This window comes from Notolepis coatsorum (assembly GCF_963971535.1).
Source record: "Notolepis coatsorum genome assembly, chromosome: 5".
Taxonomy (NCBI): Eukaryota; Metazoa; Chordata; class Actinopteri; order Aulopiformes; family Paralepididae; genus Notolepis; species Notolepis coatsorum.
Window position 1 is genome coordinate 54,299,996 of NC_140169.1, and position 15,993 is coordinate 54,315,988.

The window sequence follows — 15,993 nt, forward strand, 5'->3', positions numbered from 1 at the left end:
CTCTCTCTCTGGCACAGTGCTAACATAGTGTGGAGACCCCTCTCTCTCTGGCACAGTGCTAACATAGTGTGGAGACCCCTCTCTGGCACAGTGCTAACATAGTGTGGAGACCCCTCTCTGGCACAGTGCTAACATAGTGTGGAGACCCCTCTCTGGCACAGTGCTAACATAGTGTGGAGACCCCTCTCTCTCTCTCTGGCACAGTGCTAACATAGTGTGGAGACCTCTCTCTCTCTCTGGCACAGTGCTAACATAGTGTGGAGACCCCTCTCTCTCTCTCTGGCACAGTGCTAACATAGTGTGGAGACCCCTCTCTCTGGCACAGTGCTAACATAGTGTGGAGACCCCTCTCTCTCTCTGGCACAGTGCTAACATAGTGTGGAGACCCCTCTCTCTCTCTGGCACAGTGCTAACATAGTGTGGAGACCCCTCTCTCTCTGGCACAGTGCTAACATAGTGTGGAGACCCCTCTCTCTCTGGCACAGTGCTAACATAGTGTGGAGACCTCTCTCTGGCACAGTGCTAACATAGTGTGGAGACCCCTCTCTCTGGCACAGTGCTAACATAGTGTGGAGACCCCTCTCTCTGGCACAGTGCTAACATAGTGTGGAGACCCCTCTCTGGCACAGTGCTAACATAGTGTGGAGACCTCTCTCTCTCTCTGGCACAGTGCTAACATAGTTTGGAGAGAGGTATGGCCATACGCCAGGGCTGTACAGTGCGAGCTATATATCGCACGTGCTACAGCAACATCGGTCTGTGCGATGAATGGATTTACTTCAGTAGCACTGGTGCGATAGGCATTCGGTTCATATCGATACTCTTATTTTGAAAAATCCTTTGGCGGGTCTCATTTCCGCCCACGTGCAGCTCCAGCTATAATAACTATGGCTCCGGCAGCTAGCAACGCTCAGTTCATATCGATACTCTTATTTTGAAAAATCCTTTGGCGGGTCTCATTTCCGCCCACGCGCAGCTCCAGCTATAATAACTATGGCTCCGGCAGCTAGAAACGCTCAGTTCATATCGATACTCTTATTTTGAAAATCCGTGGTGTCGTGACTCATATCCGCTCCACAGCACACAGCAGTACTCGTCTCGCAGTAGCAGCAGTAGCGTCTGGAACACGCACATTGCAACATAGCAAGGCTAGTGTGCCTAATTTGCGACCCAAAACAAATCCCTGCTGTTTTATTCCGCAACGGGTCAAATGCATATGACATGCTTTGCAATCCTCGTCATTCCTTTATGACCACGTCGTGTTTAACGTTACGTTAGCATAAGCTAACAACAAGCTAAAACCCTGTTCAGAGCGATGGAGAACAGCAGAGTGGGGACTGGGAAGGAGGGGGGGGGGCATTCTCCCTTCTGTGTGTGTGCGTTTGAAAAGATATGATGTCAGACGAGTATATTATATTGATGGTAAATGTACTGAGGGTGGACAGATAATGTTGATATTTAAACTAGGGCTGTCAGTTTATCGCGTTAATTAGATAAATTAATTACACAGCAAATTATCGCGTTATGAAAATTAACTCAATTTTTTTTTCTTTTAAAGTTATATATAAGGGATGCTCGATATTGGCTTTTTTACCGATACCGATATTCCGATATTGTCCAACTCTTAATTTCCGATACCGATATCAACCGATATCAACCGATACCGATATATGCAGGGTTTCCCCGTCCAAAAAACTGAATAATTTCAGGTAACTAATAATTTCACTGGATATATATATAACAAATATTGTTATTGTTTTTTTTTGTTTTTAAACCGATACCGATATTTTCCGATATCACATTTTACTGCCGATATCGGCCGATAATATCGGTCGGCCGATAATATACATATTTTTTTATCTCATTCATTCCATAAGAACGTAGAATACACATTTACAGACTTTTTTTTAATATGGAAAACTGCAAGGTTGTTCACCTAGCATACCCAGTGAACACTGCCCCCTGCTAGACGCCTCGCCTAGCAGACCCAGTGAAACACTGCCCCCTGCTGGATGCCTCACCTAGCACACCCAGTGAAACACTGCCCCCTGCTGGATGCCTCACCTAGCACACCCAGTGAAACACTGCCCTCGGCTGGACAGCTCACCTAGCAGTAGGGATGGGTACAGAATTCTGTACTTTTAAAGGTACTTACCGAAACATGTCGGTACTACCGAGTATCGATTCACATGAGCTACCATTTAAATTCTTATTTTTTTATTTTTATTTTATTTTTTTTACACTTTTTTATTATTTTTTAAACTTTTTTCTTTTCATGTCAACGTTCACACGCACAATATACGCTTACCTAGGATTTGACTTTATTCAACAACAAAGCAGTCGGGGCAATGGCAAGCCGAAAACGGTCGAAAGTGTGGTTATTTGAAGTTTGGATTTTTCTTTCACAACTGAGGTAGGTAGATTACATTTTTAGTGACTAAAGTACAGAAAAAAGGTACCGTTGGGTACCGGTATCTATTCACAGGTACCGGTACCGTATCGGTTCAAATGTGCGGTTCAAATGTGAACGGTACCCATCCCTACCTAGCAGACCCAGTGAAACACTGCCCTCTGCTGGACGCCTCCATTATCATCACTATATTCTTGAACCCTATTTTAGTGTGTGTGTGTGTGTGTTACACTGATCTCCACGGTCTGCTGACAAATCTCCTCTTAATATAATAATCTCTGCCTTGTATGTGTGGGGTGTTTGGGGGACTGGCTGTCCCGGTGGTGGGGGGGGGTTCACATGCTTTTGAGCAACACTGCACTTATTGTACTTAGTTATTTTATGCCTATTCTTATGTCTGCACTTTCTACATTTTACTACTTTTATTGTCTTTCTATACCTATTCTTATGTCTCTGCACTTTATGCATTGCTTTTATTCTGTCCACTGTGCACATTTTATGCCTATGTTCATTTTATGGTATTTGCTGTGAAGCACTTTGAGCTGCAATCCATGTATGAAAGGTGCTATATAAATAAAGTTATTATTATTATTATTATTATTATTATTGTACAAAGGTTTTGTCTTGTTCTTAAATGTGTGTGTGTGTGCCTGCGTGTGCTTGTGTGTGTGTGTGCCTGCCTGTGCTTGTGTGCGTGTTCCTGCCTGTGTGCGTGTCCCTGCCTGTGTGTGTGTGTGCCTGTCTGTGTGTGCCTGTGTGTGTGCCTGCCTGCCTGTGTGCTTGTGTGTGTGTGTGTGTGCCTGCCTGTGCTTGTGTGCGTGTTCCTGCCTGTGTGCGTGTCCCTGCCTGTGTGTGTGTGTGCCTGCCTGTGCTTGTGCGCGTGCCTGCCTATGTGTGTGTCCCTGCTTGTGTGCGTGTTCCTGCCTGTGTGCGTGTCCCTGCCTGTGTGTGTGTGTGCCTGCCTGTGCTTGTGCGCGTGCCTGCCTATGTGTGTGTCCCTGCTTGTGTGCGTGCCTGCCTGTGTGCGTGTCCCTGCTTGTGTGCGTGCCTGCCTGTGTGCGTGTCTCTGCCTGTGTGTGTGTGTCCCTGCCTGTGTGCGTGTCTCTGCCTGTGTGTGTGTGTGTCCCTGCCTGTGTCCCTGCCTGTGTGTGTGTGTGTGTGTGTGTGTGTGTGTCCCTGCCTGTGTCCCTGCCTGTGTGTGTGTGTGTGTGTGTGTGTGTCCCTGCTTGTGTGCGTGCCTGCCTGTGTGCGTGTCTCTGCCTGTGTGTGTGTGTGTCCCTGCCTGTGTCCCTGCCTGTGTGTGTGTGTGTCCCTGCCTGTGTCCCTGCCTGTGTGTGTGTGCTTGCTTGTGTGCGTGTCCCTGCCTATGTGTGTGTGTGCAGGAGCAGCGTCTCCGCTACCTGAAGCAGCAGGAGCGGCGGCAGCAGCAGTCGGTCTCCGAGGGCGAGAAGCTGCAGCGGCTGCAGGAGCGCGTGGAGAACCAGGAGGCCAAGCTGAAGAAGATCCGCGCCATGCGGGGCCAGGTGGACTACAGCAAGGCCATCAACGGCAACCTGTGTACGTCTCCGTTTGGACATTTACATTTCTAATTGTAGTCTCCCAGTAGGTGCTCTCTGAGAGCGGTTTTGAAGGAGGGTAGGGATTCACATTCCTGTGGGTAGGGCGTTCCACATTGTTGTGGCATAATTTGCGAAACGTGTTTTAGTCTGAATCTAGTTTGAGCCGAATCTGGGTTTGCACATGATTTGTGGAGCTCCCCTTCTGGTGTCGTGGTCGTGGAATTCACTGACCTTTTTGGGGAAGTATTTCGACATGTACATGGGTACCTTAGTGGTGTATTGTGTCTTGTTGTAGACCAGGCCCATTGCAAGTTGCAGCCACCATGAAACTACCTGAGGCGGCGTTAGCGGGATGGTGTCCAAACGTTCGTATATTATTATATACACAAGGATATGGACTGTTGAGAGATGGAACGAGTCTCTTGAGATCAGTGCTAATGTTACAGACTGTAGACTGATCCTAGTGGCTATACTTAATGTAACCTGTAAACACTGTCTGTAGGCAGTCTGTGAAGGCAGCCTGTAGGCCAGTGTCAGGGTTCGCACAAGGTCCTTGAAGTGCTTAAAGTGCTTGATGTTTTACCAAAAGAAGTCAAGGCCTGGAATTCCTTGAAAACAGCCAATTTTTTAACAAGGTGCTTAAAAAGTCATTGAAATTCAAATCAACCATTCACATTGAAAGTTTTGTTCATCCATGATAAAATTGTTCTAAATCAAGAAATTGCATTTTTTTTTTTAATAAAGTGTAGCTAAATTGTCGGAAATTGGTTTTAAGCCATAATTATTGGATCCGATGTATTTTTCTATAAAAAACAGTGAATTGTGAATTGTATCCTTTTTTAAATGCCCTTTTTAAATGAAAAATAGTGCTTGGAAAAGTCCTTGAAGTCTGTGGGAACCCTGCAGTCTGTAGACCAGTGTGAAGGCGGTCTGTAGACCAGTGTGAAGGCAGTCTGTAGACCAGTGTGAAGGCAGTCTGTAGACCAGTGTGAAGGCAGTCTGTAGACCAGTGTGAAGGCAGTCTGTAGACCAGTGTGAAGGCCAGTCTGTAGATCAGTGTGAAGGCAGTCTGTAGACCAGTGTGAAGGCAGTCTGTAGACCAGTGTGAAGGCCAGTCTGTAGACCAGTGTGAAGGCAGTCTGTAGACCAGTGTGAAGGCAGTCTGTAGACCAGTGTGTAGGCAGTCTGTAGACCAGTGTGAAGGCAATCTGTAGACCAGTGTGAAGGCGGTCTGTAGACCAGTGTGAAGGCAGTCTGTAGACCAGTGTGAAGGCAGTCTGTAGATCAGTGTGAAGGCAGTCTGTAGACCAGTGTGAAGGCAGTCTGTAGGCCAGTGTGAAGGCAGTCTGTAGACCAGTGTGAAGGCAGTCTGTAGACCAGTGTGAAGGCAGTCTGTAGACCAGTGTGTAGGCAGTCTGTAGACCAGTGTGAAGGCGGTCTGTAGACCAGTGTGAAGGCGGTCTGTAGACCAGTGTGTAGGCAGTCTGTAGACCAGTGTGAAGGCAGTCTGTAGACCAGTGTGAAGGCGGTCTGTAGACCAGTGTGAAGGCGGTCTGTAGACCAGTGTGAAGGCGGTCTGTAGACCAGTGTGAAGGCGGTCTGTAGACCAGTGTGAAGGCGGTCTGTAGACCAGTGTGAAGGCAGTCTGTAGACCAGTGTGAAGGCAGTCTGTAGACCAGTGTGAAGGCAGTCTGTAGACCAGTGTGAAGGCGGTCTGTAGACCAGTGTGAAGGCGGTCTGTAGACCAGTGTGAAGGCAGTCTGTAGACCAGTGTGAAGGCAGTCTGTAGACCAGTGTGAAGGCAGTCTGTAGACCAGTGTGAAGGCAGTCTGTAGACCAGTGTGAAGGCGGTCTGTAGACCAGTGTGAAGGCGGTCTGTAGACCAGTGTGTAGGCCAGTCTGTGAGGAACGAGTCTCAACAGAGGCCTTGCTCTCCTCCTCCTCTTCCTCTTCCTCTTCCTCTTCTTCCTCCTCCTCCTCCCTCTCCAGCGGCGGAGATCGAGCAGGTGAGCGGTCTGTTCCAGGAGAAGCAGTCTGAGCTGCAGACGGCGGTGCTGCGGGTGGAGCAGCTCAGCCTGCAGCTGGAGGACCTGCGGAGGGGCAAGCTGAGCGGCCTGCAGGCGGCCCTGTGCGGCCAGGTCACCGGCACCGCCGCCCTGGAGCTCCGCAAGCTCTACCAGGAGCTCCAGGTACTGCACCGTACTGCACGTTTCAAGTTTCTTTTATTAGTTGTCATACAAAAATACATAATACTTTTATATGAAATGCTTTTTCCTGTTTTGCTCCTGAGAGTGTGCTAGATAAAAAATAGATAAAGTATCAAATAGAAAGTCAAAAGTACGTAAACGAGTGTAAACAAAAGTGTTCAATATATATACAATACAGAGTAGAAAAAATTTGTACAATATACGGTACAATGCAGAAATGAGATGAGGTACAACTTAGGGTAAGGTGCAATGAGGTATGAGTTGTAGTGCAAATCTCTACCAATAAATATAAAGTGTGTTAAAGTGTCTAAAGTGGGTGCTACAGTGAGTTGCACCATACCATACTGCACCATACTGTACCATACTGCACCATACTGCGCCATACTGTACCATACTGCACCATACTGCACCATACTGCACCATACTAGGGCTGTCCCCGAAGACAGTGTTCAAACTTCGTCAGGGTTTTTCGAACGTACGTTCAAACCTTTGTTTTTAATAATAAAAAAATATATATATATTTTTTTTAATAAATATCCTCAAACTAAATCCTCAATTTGAATAAAGTGATTAATCTGATTAAATGAGTATTTTCTTTTTATTAAATCAACTTTCTTTAATGAATATAACATCAGTTTTAATACTATAATATTAGTGTAGCCTAACCTTTATCTGCAACTGTGAAGAAAACCCCCATTGGTTTAAACAGAATGAATAGACACAAAAAAAAAAGATATATAAAAAAAAATAAAATTGTATATTAAAAATAAAAAATTCCAATGTTTATTTAGAATTCGAATGCCAACGTAACGAACGAAGGTCCGAATGTTAGCCCTACACCATACTTCACCATACTGTACCATACTTTTTCCGTTTATTAAAATGTTCCAGATCCGTAACAAGCTGAACCAGGAGCAGAACAGCAAGCTGCAGCAGCAGAAGGAGCTGCTGAACAAGCGCAACATGGAGGTCACGCTCATGGACAAGCGCATCAGCGAGCTCCGCGACCGCCTCTACAAGAAAAAAGCTGAGGCACGTCAAAAAGAGAACCTCCCTGTAAGGCCAGGAGCGCTCAGCACCCACAACACGCTTCACAGGAGCGCTCAGCACCCACAACACGTTACACAGGAGCGCTCAGCACCACAACACGCTACACAGGAGCGCTCAGCACCCACAACACGCTTCACAGGAGCGCTCAGCACCCACAACACGCTTCACAGGAGCGCTCAGCACCCACAACACGCTTCACAGGAGCGCTCAGCACCCACAACACGCTTCACAGGAGCGCTCAGCACCCACAACACGCTTCACAGGAGCGCTCAGCACCCACAACACGCTTCACAGGAGCGCTCAGCACCACAACACGCTTCACAGGAGCGCTCAGCACCCACAACACGCTTCACAGGAGCGCTCAGCACCACAACACGCTTCACAGGAGCGCACAGCACCACAACACGCTTCACAGGAGCGCTCCGCACCACAACACGCTTCACAGGAGCGCTCGGCACCCACAACACGCTTCACAGGAGCGCTCAGCACCACAACACGCTTCACAGGAGCGCTCCGCACCACAACACGCTTCACAGGAGCGCTCAGCACCCACAACACGCTTCACAGGAGCACTCAGCACCACAAACTTGTTATAACCACCGGAGGCACTATCACATCACAGCCCTCAGTTAAATATCTAGGCTGTATCCTAGATGAGACTCTAGGAGGTGCCCACATGGCCCTAAATGTCCTGGCCAGAACAAGGTTCCTAGCTAGGAAGTCCATTTTTCTCAACTTAGACTGCCTAAAAACCCTTGCCTCATGTCTGGTCCAGTGCCATTTTGACTCCGCCACCAGTTCATGGTACTGGAGCCTTAACACATTGACTGCCACGCTGTTTTCCCATCTTTGTACTTAGTGTGCCAGCGCTGTAAAGTATAGGGGTTTTCACTGTGCGTTGCGGTGTTTGCAGGGCTATTTCTATATTATAGCTATGGAGACAATACTATGGCTCATTTGTAGGGATGGCCAATGTTATCGGCCTACCAATATTATCGGCCGATATCGGCATTAAAATGTGATATCGGTTGATATCGGTATCGGAAATTAAGAGTTGGACAATATCGGTATATCGGTATCTGTAAAAAAGCCAATATCGAGCATCCCTACTCATTTGACATTAACAATCCATCGTTCAACATGTGAAAAAGAATAAATGTTTTCATGTAAACGTTTGCGTGTTATACCGTGGTGAATATTGTATAGTTTCAGAGTGATCCTGGCTCATTCCTGAAAACGGCGCTATGGAGCAATACGCTCAAAGTGTTGGCGTTGCTCGCCTGGACACGCTACTATTTACAATTCAAAGGTATATAATAGGTATTATGTTTCATCATGAATGCATGAAAGGGGGGGGGGGGGTTGTTTTTTGATGCTTTGATCGCCAGTAACGGCATTCGTTTTGAACACCACACACGCTGATCAGCTGGATCGATATGAAATCATTGTAGGATCAAGGTGGAATTGACGTCAGATAGTCCTTACCTTTGATCAGGGTTATTCCAAAAAGAATATCCCAATTGTCTGATCGCGATTTCCAGTATTGATGTCCATCTGGTCCCGGACATAATTTGGCACAACTTATGGATCGAGTGTGCTAGATGCGTTTAGAAATGGTCGGATGAAGCGATTTACTTGGCTTCATCTAAATTCTCCACCCGAACCATATACGATGTAACACAGGGTGAGAAATAAGATTTCAAAGGGTGGGCGATACTGCCACCTAGCAGGATGCGGCTGGTATTGCACTTTGGGGATCTCAGAATGATTTCCTATGGCAACACAGAGGTCCGGGAACCTGTAATGAATGAAAATATCGAATAAAAGAAAAGTCGACCAAAACCCAAGAAATCTCGTCTCTGTCACTGAACGTATGGCGAGTTAACCCGAGAAATCTCGTGTCTGTCACTGAACGCATGGCGAGTTAACCCGAGAAATCTCGTGTCTGTCACTGAACGCATGGCGCGTTAACCCGAGAAATCTCGTGTCTGTCACTGAACGCATGGCGAGTTAACCCGAGAAATCTCGGGTCTGGCAGTCAATGTGTTAACAAACCCCTGCAACATAAACTTCAAACAGCACAGAACAAACTAATCCGAGTACCTAGTTTTAGGCCTAAACTCCAGAACCCATATAGGGAAGACTACATTGGAGGCTAGAGCCAAACAACTACAGCTAGGGTGCAGTGGAGTAGAACAAACTACCACTCAATATCAAGGAAACCGAGAGAGTGCTGCGGTGTTCAGATCCAGGAGGAGGGAGCCGCTGTTTAGAAACCTGCCACTGTAATGTTGGTGCGACTGTATCATGTGCTGAACCTCTGCTGAACGATGAGTAATGTCTCTATGCACTTTGTTGATGAAAATAATTATTGCTTTTAATGCACCAATGACCATGAATGATGCTTTTTATAAAAAAAATTATAATTGAAACATGACATACTACTACTAATGCACTTTAGAATATGCACTAAGAATGCTCGATGCACTTCAGATGCCAACTTGCAACTAGAAACGGGGACAACGATGGAAATAAGTCCTGGACTTATTTCCAGGACTCTGACGAGGCAAGACATTGCACACACCCCCTCACCTGTAAACAGTCTGACATGATCATTAGACACACCCCCTCACTTGTAAACAGTCTGACACATGAGCATTAGACACACCCCCTCACCTGTAAACAGTCTGACACATGAGCATTAGACACGCCCCTCACCTGTAAACAGCCTGACACATGAGCATTAGACACGCCCCTCACCTGTAAACAGTCTGACACATGAGCATTGCACACGCCCCCTTACCTGTAAACAGTGACACATGAGCATTAGACACGCCCCTCACCTGTAAACAGTCTGACACATGAGCATTAGACACGCCCCTCACCTGTAAACAGCCTGACACATGCGCATTAGACACGCCCCTCACCTGTAAACAGTGACACATGAGCATTAGACACGCCCCCTCACCTGTAAACATTCTGACACATGAGCATTGCACACGCCCCCTCACCTGTAAACAGCCTGACACATGAGCATTAGACACGCCCCTCACCTGTAAACAGTGACACATGAGCATTAGACACGCCCCCTCACCTGTAAACAGCCTGACACATGCGCATTAGACACGCCCCTCACCTGTAAACAGTCTGACACATGAGCATTAGACACGCCCCTCACCTGTAAACAGTCTGACACATGAGCATTAGACACGCCCCTCACCTGTAAACAGTCTGACACATGATCATTAGACACGCCCCCTCACCTGTAAACAGTGACACATGAGCATTAGACACGCCCCCTCACCTGTAAACAGTCTGACACATGATCATTGCACACGCCCCCTCACCTGTAAACAGTCTGACACATGATCATTAGACACGCCCCCCTCACCTGTAAACAGTGACACATGAGCATTATACACGCCCCCTCACCTGTAAACAGTCTGACACATGAGCATTAGACACGCCCCTCACCTGTAAACAGTATGACGCATGAGCATTAGACACGCCCCATCACCTGTAAACAGTATGACACATGAGCATTAGACACGCCCCCTCACCTGTAAACAGTCTGACACATAAGCATTAGACACGCCCCCTCACCTGTAAACAGTCTGACACATGAGCATTAGACACGCCCCTCACCTATAAACAGTCTGACACATGAGCATTAGACACGCCCCCTCACCTGTAAACAGTCTGACACATGCGCATTAGACACGCCCCCTCACCTGTAAACAGTCGGACACATGAGCATTAGACACGCCCCCTCACCTGTAAACAGCCTGACACATGAGCATTAGACACGCCCCCTCACCTGTAAACAGCCTGACACATGAGCATTAGACACGCCCCTCACCTGTAAACAGTGACACATGAGCATTAGACACGCCCCTCACCTGTAAACAGTCTGACACATGATCATTAGACACGCCCCCTCACCTGTAAACAGTCTGACACATGAGCATTAGACACGCCCCCTCACCTGTAAACAGTCTGACACATGAGCATTAGACACGCCCCCCTCACCTGTAAACATTCTGACACATGAGCATTAGACACGCCCCCTCACCTGTAAACATTCTGACACATGAGCATTAGACACGCCCCCTCACCTGTAAACATTCTGACACATGAGCATTACACACGCCCCCTCACCTGTAAACAGTCTGACACATGAGCATTAGACACGCCCCTCACCTGTAAACAGCCTGACACATGAGCATTGCACACACCCCTCACCTGTAAACAGTCTGACACATGAGCATTAGACACGCCCCTCACCTGTAAACAGTCTGACACATGAGCATTAGACACGCCCCTCACCTGTAAACAGCCTGACACATGAGCATTGCACACACCCCTTACCTGTGGACATTGCACACGCCCCCTCACCTGTAAACAGTGACACATGAGCATTGCACACGCCCCCTCACTTGTGGACATTGCACATGCCCACCTCGCCTGTCGATCTTTTATTTAGTTATTTGTAAGAATGAGTAGTAATGGGGAATAATAATGTCCTACCCAAGCCCAGTGAGCCAGAACCCAGTCTTAATCTGCCAACAGAGCGTGGTTCTGTGGGGCTCCGGTCCGGTACCAGACCTCTATGACTCTGCGATCTCATACAATGTGACTCATTCTGCTGCTGCTGTGAAGAAGAAGAAAACATCTCTTTACATTTGAGACTCCTCCCTCCTCTCCTCCTCCCTCCAGCTGAGCCGAGCCAACGGGCCTCCCTCCCCCCAGCCGGCTCCCGGGTCCCTGGGTCGTGTGGCGGCCGTCGGGCCCTACATCCAGGTCCCTGCTCCAGGCCGGCAGGAAGGGGGCTACTCCATGCCTCCGGATCCCCTCAAGCCTCAGACGCTGGGGGTCAACACCCAGGCCAACACCCAGGCCAACACCCAGGCCAACCATGGCCGCTCCAAATCAGGTCGGTCGCGCTCTGTCTTCTCAGACACACATCTGTTGACCTGATTCACGTTTTCACTTACGTTCATGAAGTTTTTACTTTATTTAATAAGTAAACCGCTAACGAACAGATTCACAGATTCTTATGATGAATTGAAAATATTTATTAAAAAAATTACATAATTCAAATTTTAAAAGAAAAAAAATGCAAAAAGATACTAAATAAAAGTATTGCTTCCCCCCCCCCAATTAAATGATTGATTTATGAATTTATCATTTAAAAAAAGTAAACGTTGGTGGGTTCAAAGGGAATGTTGTTATTTACATTGCGCTGTGTGCGCATGTATCCCCTCCCTACTTCCCATGTCCCCATGTGGAACGCACCTGATTGGATAAACGTGCTGCTGGTTGAGACACGCTGGTGCTCTAGTGGGACACCTAGGGGCTCAATGTTATATTGCACCTTTTAAGTACGTCTATAATGAGCCATGCATCTGAACCGGAGACAGCGTTTTGTTTTGCCAGTGTCATTGCCATTTCTCTCACATGTCCCTGTTCTCTAGAATGGCTCATTTGATACGTGTCCTTTCTTTCACTTAGGAACTCTGTATACTTGCCTTTAACCCTTTATCTGCCAGGGATTATTCTGATCTTAATCCACTGTCTGCCAGTACTGTAAGTCTATGGAGATGTTCCCCTTCTTTGCAGGGCTATAACTTTTTAAATTGTATTGCTAAATTGTAGGGATGCCCCGATCACGTTTTTTGCCACCGATCACCGATCGTCGTGAGCCATATCGGCCGATACCGATCCGATACCGATCGTTTTTGATTAAAAGAAATTAAATTTTATTTTATATAAAAAAAAAATTATTTTAATTTTTTTATAAAATATATATATTATATAATTAGACTTGTACTTGTATTATCTGCGAGACATCGCCACCACGCAACAAGCTCCACTGTCTGTGTGTACTCTAGTAGCCTCCAGCTACGGCCAGGATTCTCCGGAGCTGCAGCTGGACCTATACTCAAGTAGCCTCGAGCAGAGCTACGGCCAGGATTCTCCGGAGCTGCACCTGGACCCTATTGGTATAACGTTACTTAACTGTGCTCAACAAGCCCTCAGCTCGAATACGCATCGAATCAGTGTTATAAGACATTGATATCAGGAGCTATCTGTAGCTACTGCTAGCCGGATATATAACGTTAATACAACGCCTCAGTGAATTATTTAGTTCAATGGGACATTTAGTTTTGAACAGTGAACTAACGTGAGCTAACAGCTAACAGCTAACAGGTATCATACACATCTCTACTATACTTGCTGGAGCGTTTGTTGATATCAGGAGCTATCGGTAGCTGGCCGGCTAGATACCGTTCGGTTAGACAATGCCTCATCATGTATTAAACTAAAAGTGAATAGTTGACTGGGTCATTTTGTAACGGTAGCTAAGCTAACGTTAGCTTAGGGAGACGCCGACACCGTCCTCCCGTGTCCCGTCTCACTAGACTAGACCCGTGTTTACATGCGTGCGGGAGGGAGGAGCAGACCCCGCACCACCCGGTGTCTGAGACAGAACTCAGCGAATGAGATCGGCTTTGACGATCGGCGAAAATAAAGCATTATCACCGATCACCGATTGCATATTTATACTGATTATCGGCCGATAACGATCGGTGGCCGATCGATCGGGGCATCCCTACTAAATTGACATTACTATAGCCCATTCAACGTCAAGTATCTATCGTTTAGGATTGTTAGATCCTGATCAAACTGGCCAGTATCACGTCTTCATCTGTTTTGGCTCTCCATCCAATTCCTCTGTGTTGTGTCATTTTAATGGTCCTGACGTCTCCTATACTGGCAGATAAGATCCTTATCTCACCCCGTTAGTACAATCCGCAAACCATAATAATTCTCCACCTCCGTAAGAATTCGACACTTCGACACCGTGAAATAACTTATGAGGAAAAGCGTTGTTTTATTGCTATAAACAGAAACCTCAGCTCAGATGTTAACAGATTGTATTGTCCTTGAAGAGTCTATTCTAATGATCTTTCGGTGTGTTCAGATTATCGTCCTTTTGCTGTTATGTCCAATAGTGGTCAGGCCTGGTCGTTAGCCTGAACCCTCCTCGTGTTAGCCGAAGCTAATGATGATGTGGCATTCTTCCCCCCCCTCTCTCGTGAGAGGAGAGCGTGTCTTCTGTGTGATCTCAGTCCTACTCGCTCTTGGTCAGATTCTAGTCTGCCTTACACCCGGAAACACCGTTCGACTTATAGATCTTCGCCGTAGCAACGACGGCCCGCCTTCTGGTTGTCATGCGACGTGCTGTCATGACAACTGCATAACCTTTAACACCATTAAACTTTCATTAAGATGAACCTCTCTCCCTCCTGCTCTGGGCCTACAGTACACTCGCTCCGTTATCTTTGTTCTTACAAGGAATGCAAAACATTCGGCTGGCTGCTAAATAGGGCTGGGCGATATGGCCTAAATATGATATCACGATATTTTCTGACCTTTCGGCGATACACGATACGCATCACGATGTTTTTCTTTTTTTCCCCAAACAATTCATTATGAGGCTTACCAAGACAGTATTTGAGTTTGCAAGCTAACATTAAAGACAAAATAAAATACCCATGCATTTAGCATTTTTATATTATATATTAGATTTAGATTATTAGATTATATATTGCATATATTTAGCAATGAGATATTATATGATTTAGATATGAAATATGATGAATTGAAAATGGGGGACCCTGATGTAAACAAGACGAAAGTCTTTCTCTGGTCTGCATCCTCCAGTCCACTGTTGACTGTTGTTGTATTGAGCTGTACTATGCTGCAATCTGTTAATAACGTTTATATTCATTCAGTCGGCAAACAGAATCATTTTGATTGACAGTCGCGTCTGCCAATTACGTCACATCGCTTGCACCCGCCCTGCTGTTCTTAGCACCAATCGGCAAGCGCGTATTAATTTTTTACTTCCGCCATTGGAGAGCTCAATGAAAACAACAATGGCAGCGGTAGCTCGCCGCGGCCGACGTTTAGCTTTTAGCTCTGCAGAATGACTAAACGACTGGAGGCATAATGATTTTACTGCAACGGATGTTATAATAAAAGCCTTTCCATACATCTGTCTGATTGAAAACGTTATTAACAGACCGCAGAATGGGCACAACGGAGTCAGCACGGGCTGAGATATGAACGGCTAATGCTTGCTATATCTAGGTCGACCTCGGTCGTTGCTATGTAAATACGCTGATGTTATTGAAAGTGTAACTATATAACGTCAATGCCACAAAACGAATGCCTTTGTTATCATAAGTAGTAACTTTTGATGCAGTAGTGTGTGTGTGGGGCGGCGCTGTTCAAAAGTGTCAACGTGTGGACCAGATTGACGCAACACAAGCCTCTTGGGCAAAACATCACGATATCCACGATACGTTTAAAAAGTGTATCGTTAATGAACTGTACCCGATATTTATATAATATCGTCATATCGCCCAGCCCTACTGCTAAACATTCTGCTGGCTACTGCCTCTGAACCGCTTCTTCTATCACCGTCTTCCATGCACATTTCGATCTCACCGTTTTAGCTGTGATCATCTCCCCCCAATCTATACATCACATACATTGAAAAAGCACCCCAAATCCTTCAGGATGTAGCAACGTTCTACTTTTTCATTCACATATTCATACTAAAATACGTTCTAAAGTATAAATATGTTTTTATCGTTTTCTGCAGCATTCTGCAGAACGTGATTTATAGCCATAAATACATATATTACATCATCAAATGTAGTTTGATACCGATTGACGTCAGATTAAAATGTTCAAT

General features: G+C 46.3%; 1 protein-coding gene across 1 annotated transcript in view; it reads left to right on the top strand.

The window, feature by feature from the left end:
* LOC311227929 (apoptosis-stimulating of p53 protein 1-like) overlaps nucleotides 1-15,993 on the top strand; it is a gene marked incomplete at its 5' end in the record, with an annotated part of 104,055 nt that overhangs the window by 49,355 nt on the left and 38,707 nt on the right. The window contains 4 exon segments of the mRNA XM_084313798.1: nucleotides 3,793-3,967; nucleotides 5,959-6,158; nucleotides 7,068-7,232; nucleotides 11,943-12,159. Coding sequence (XP_084169924.1) covers nucleotides 3,793-3,967; nucleotides 5,959-6,158; nucleotides 7,068-7,232; nucleotides 11,943-12,159 — 757 coding nt within the window.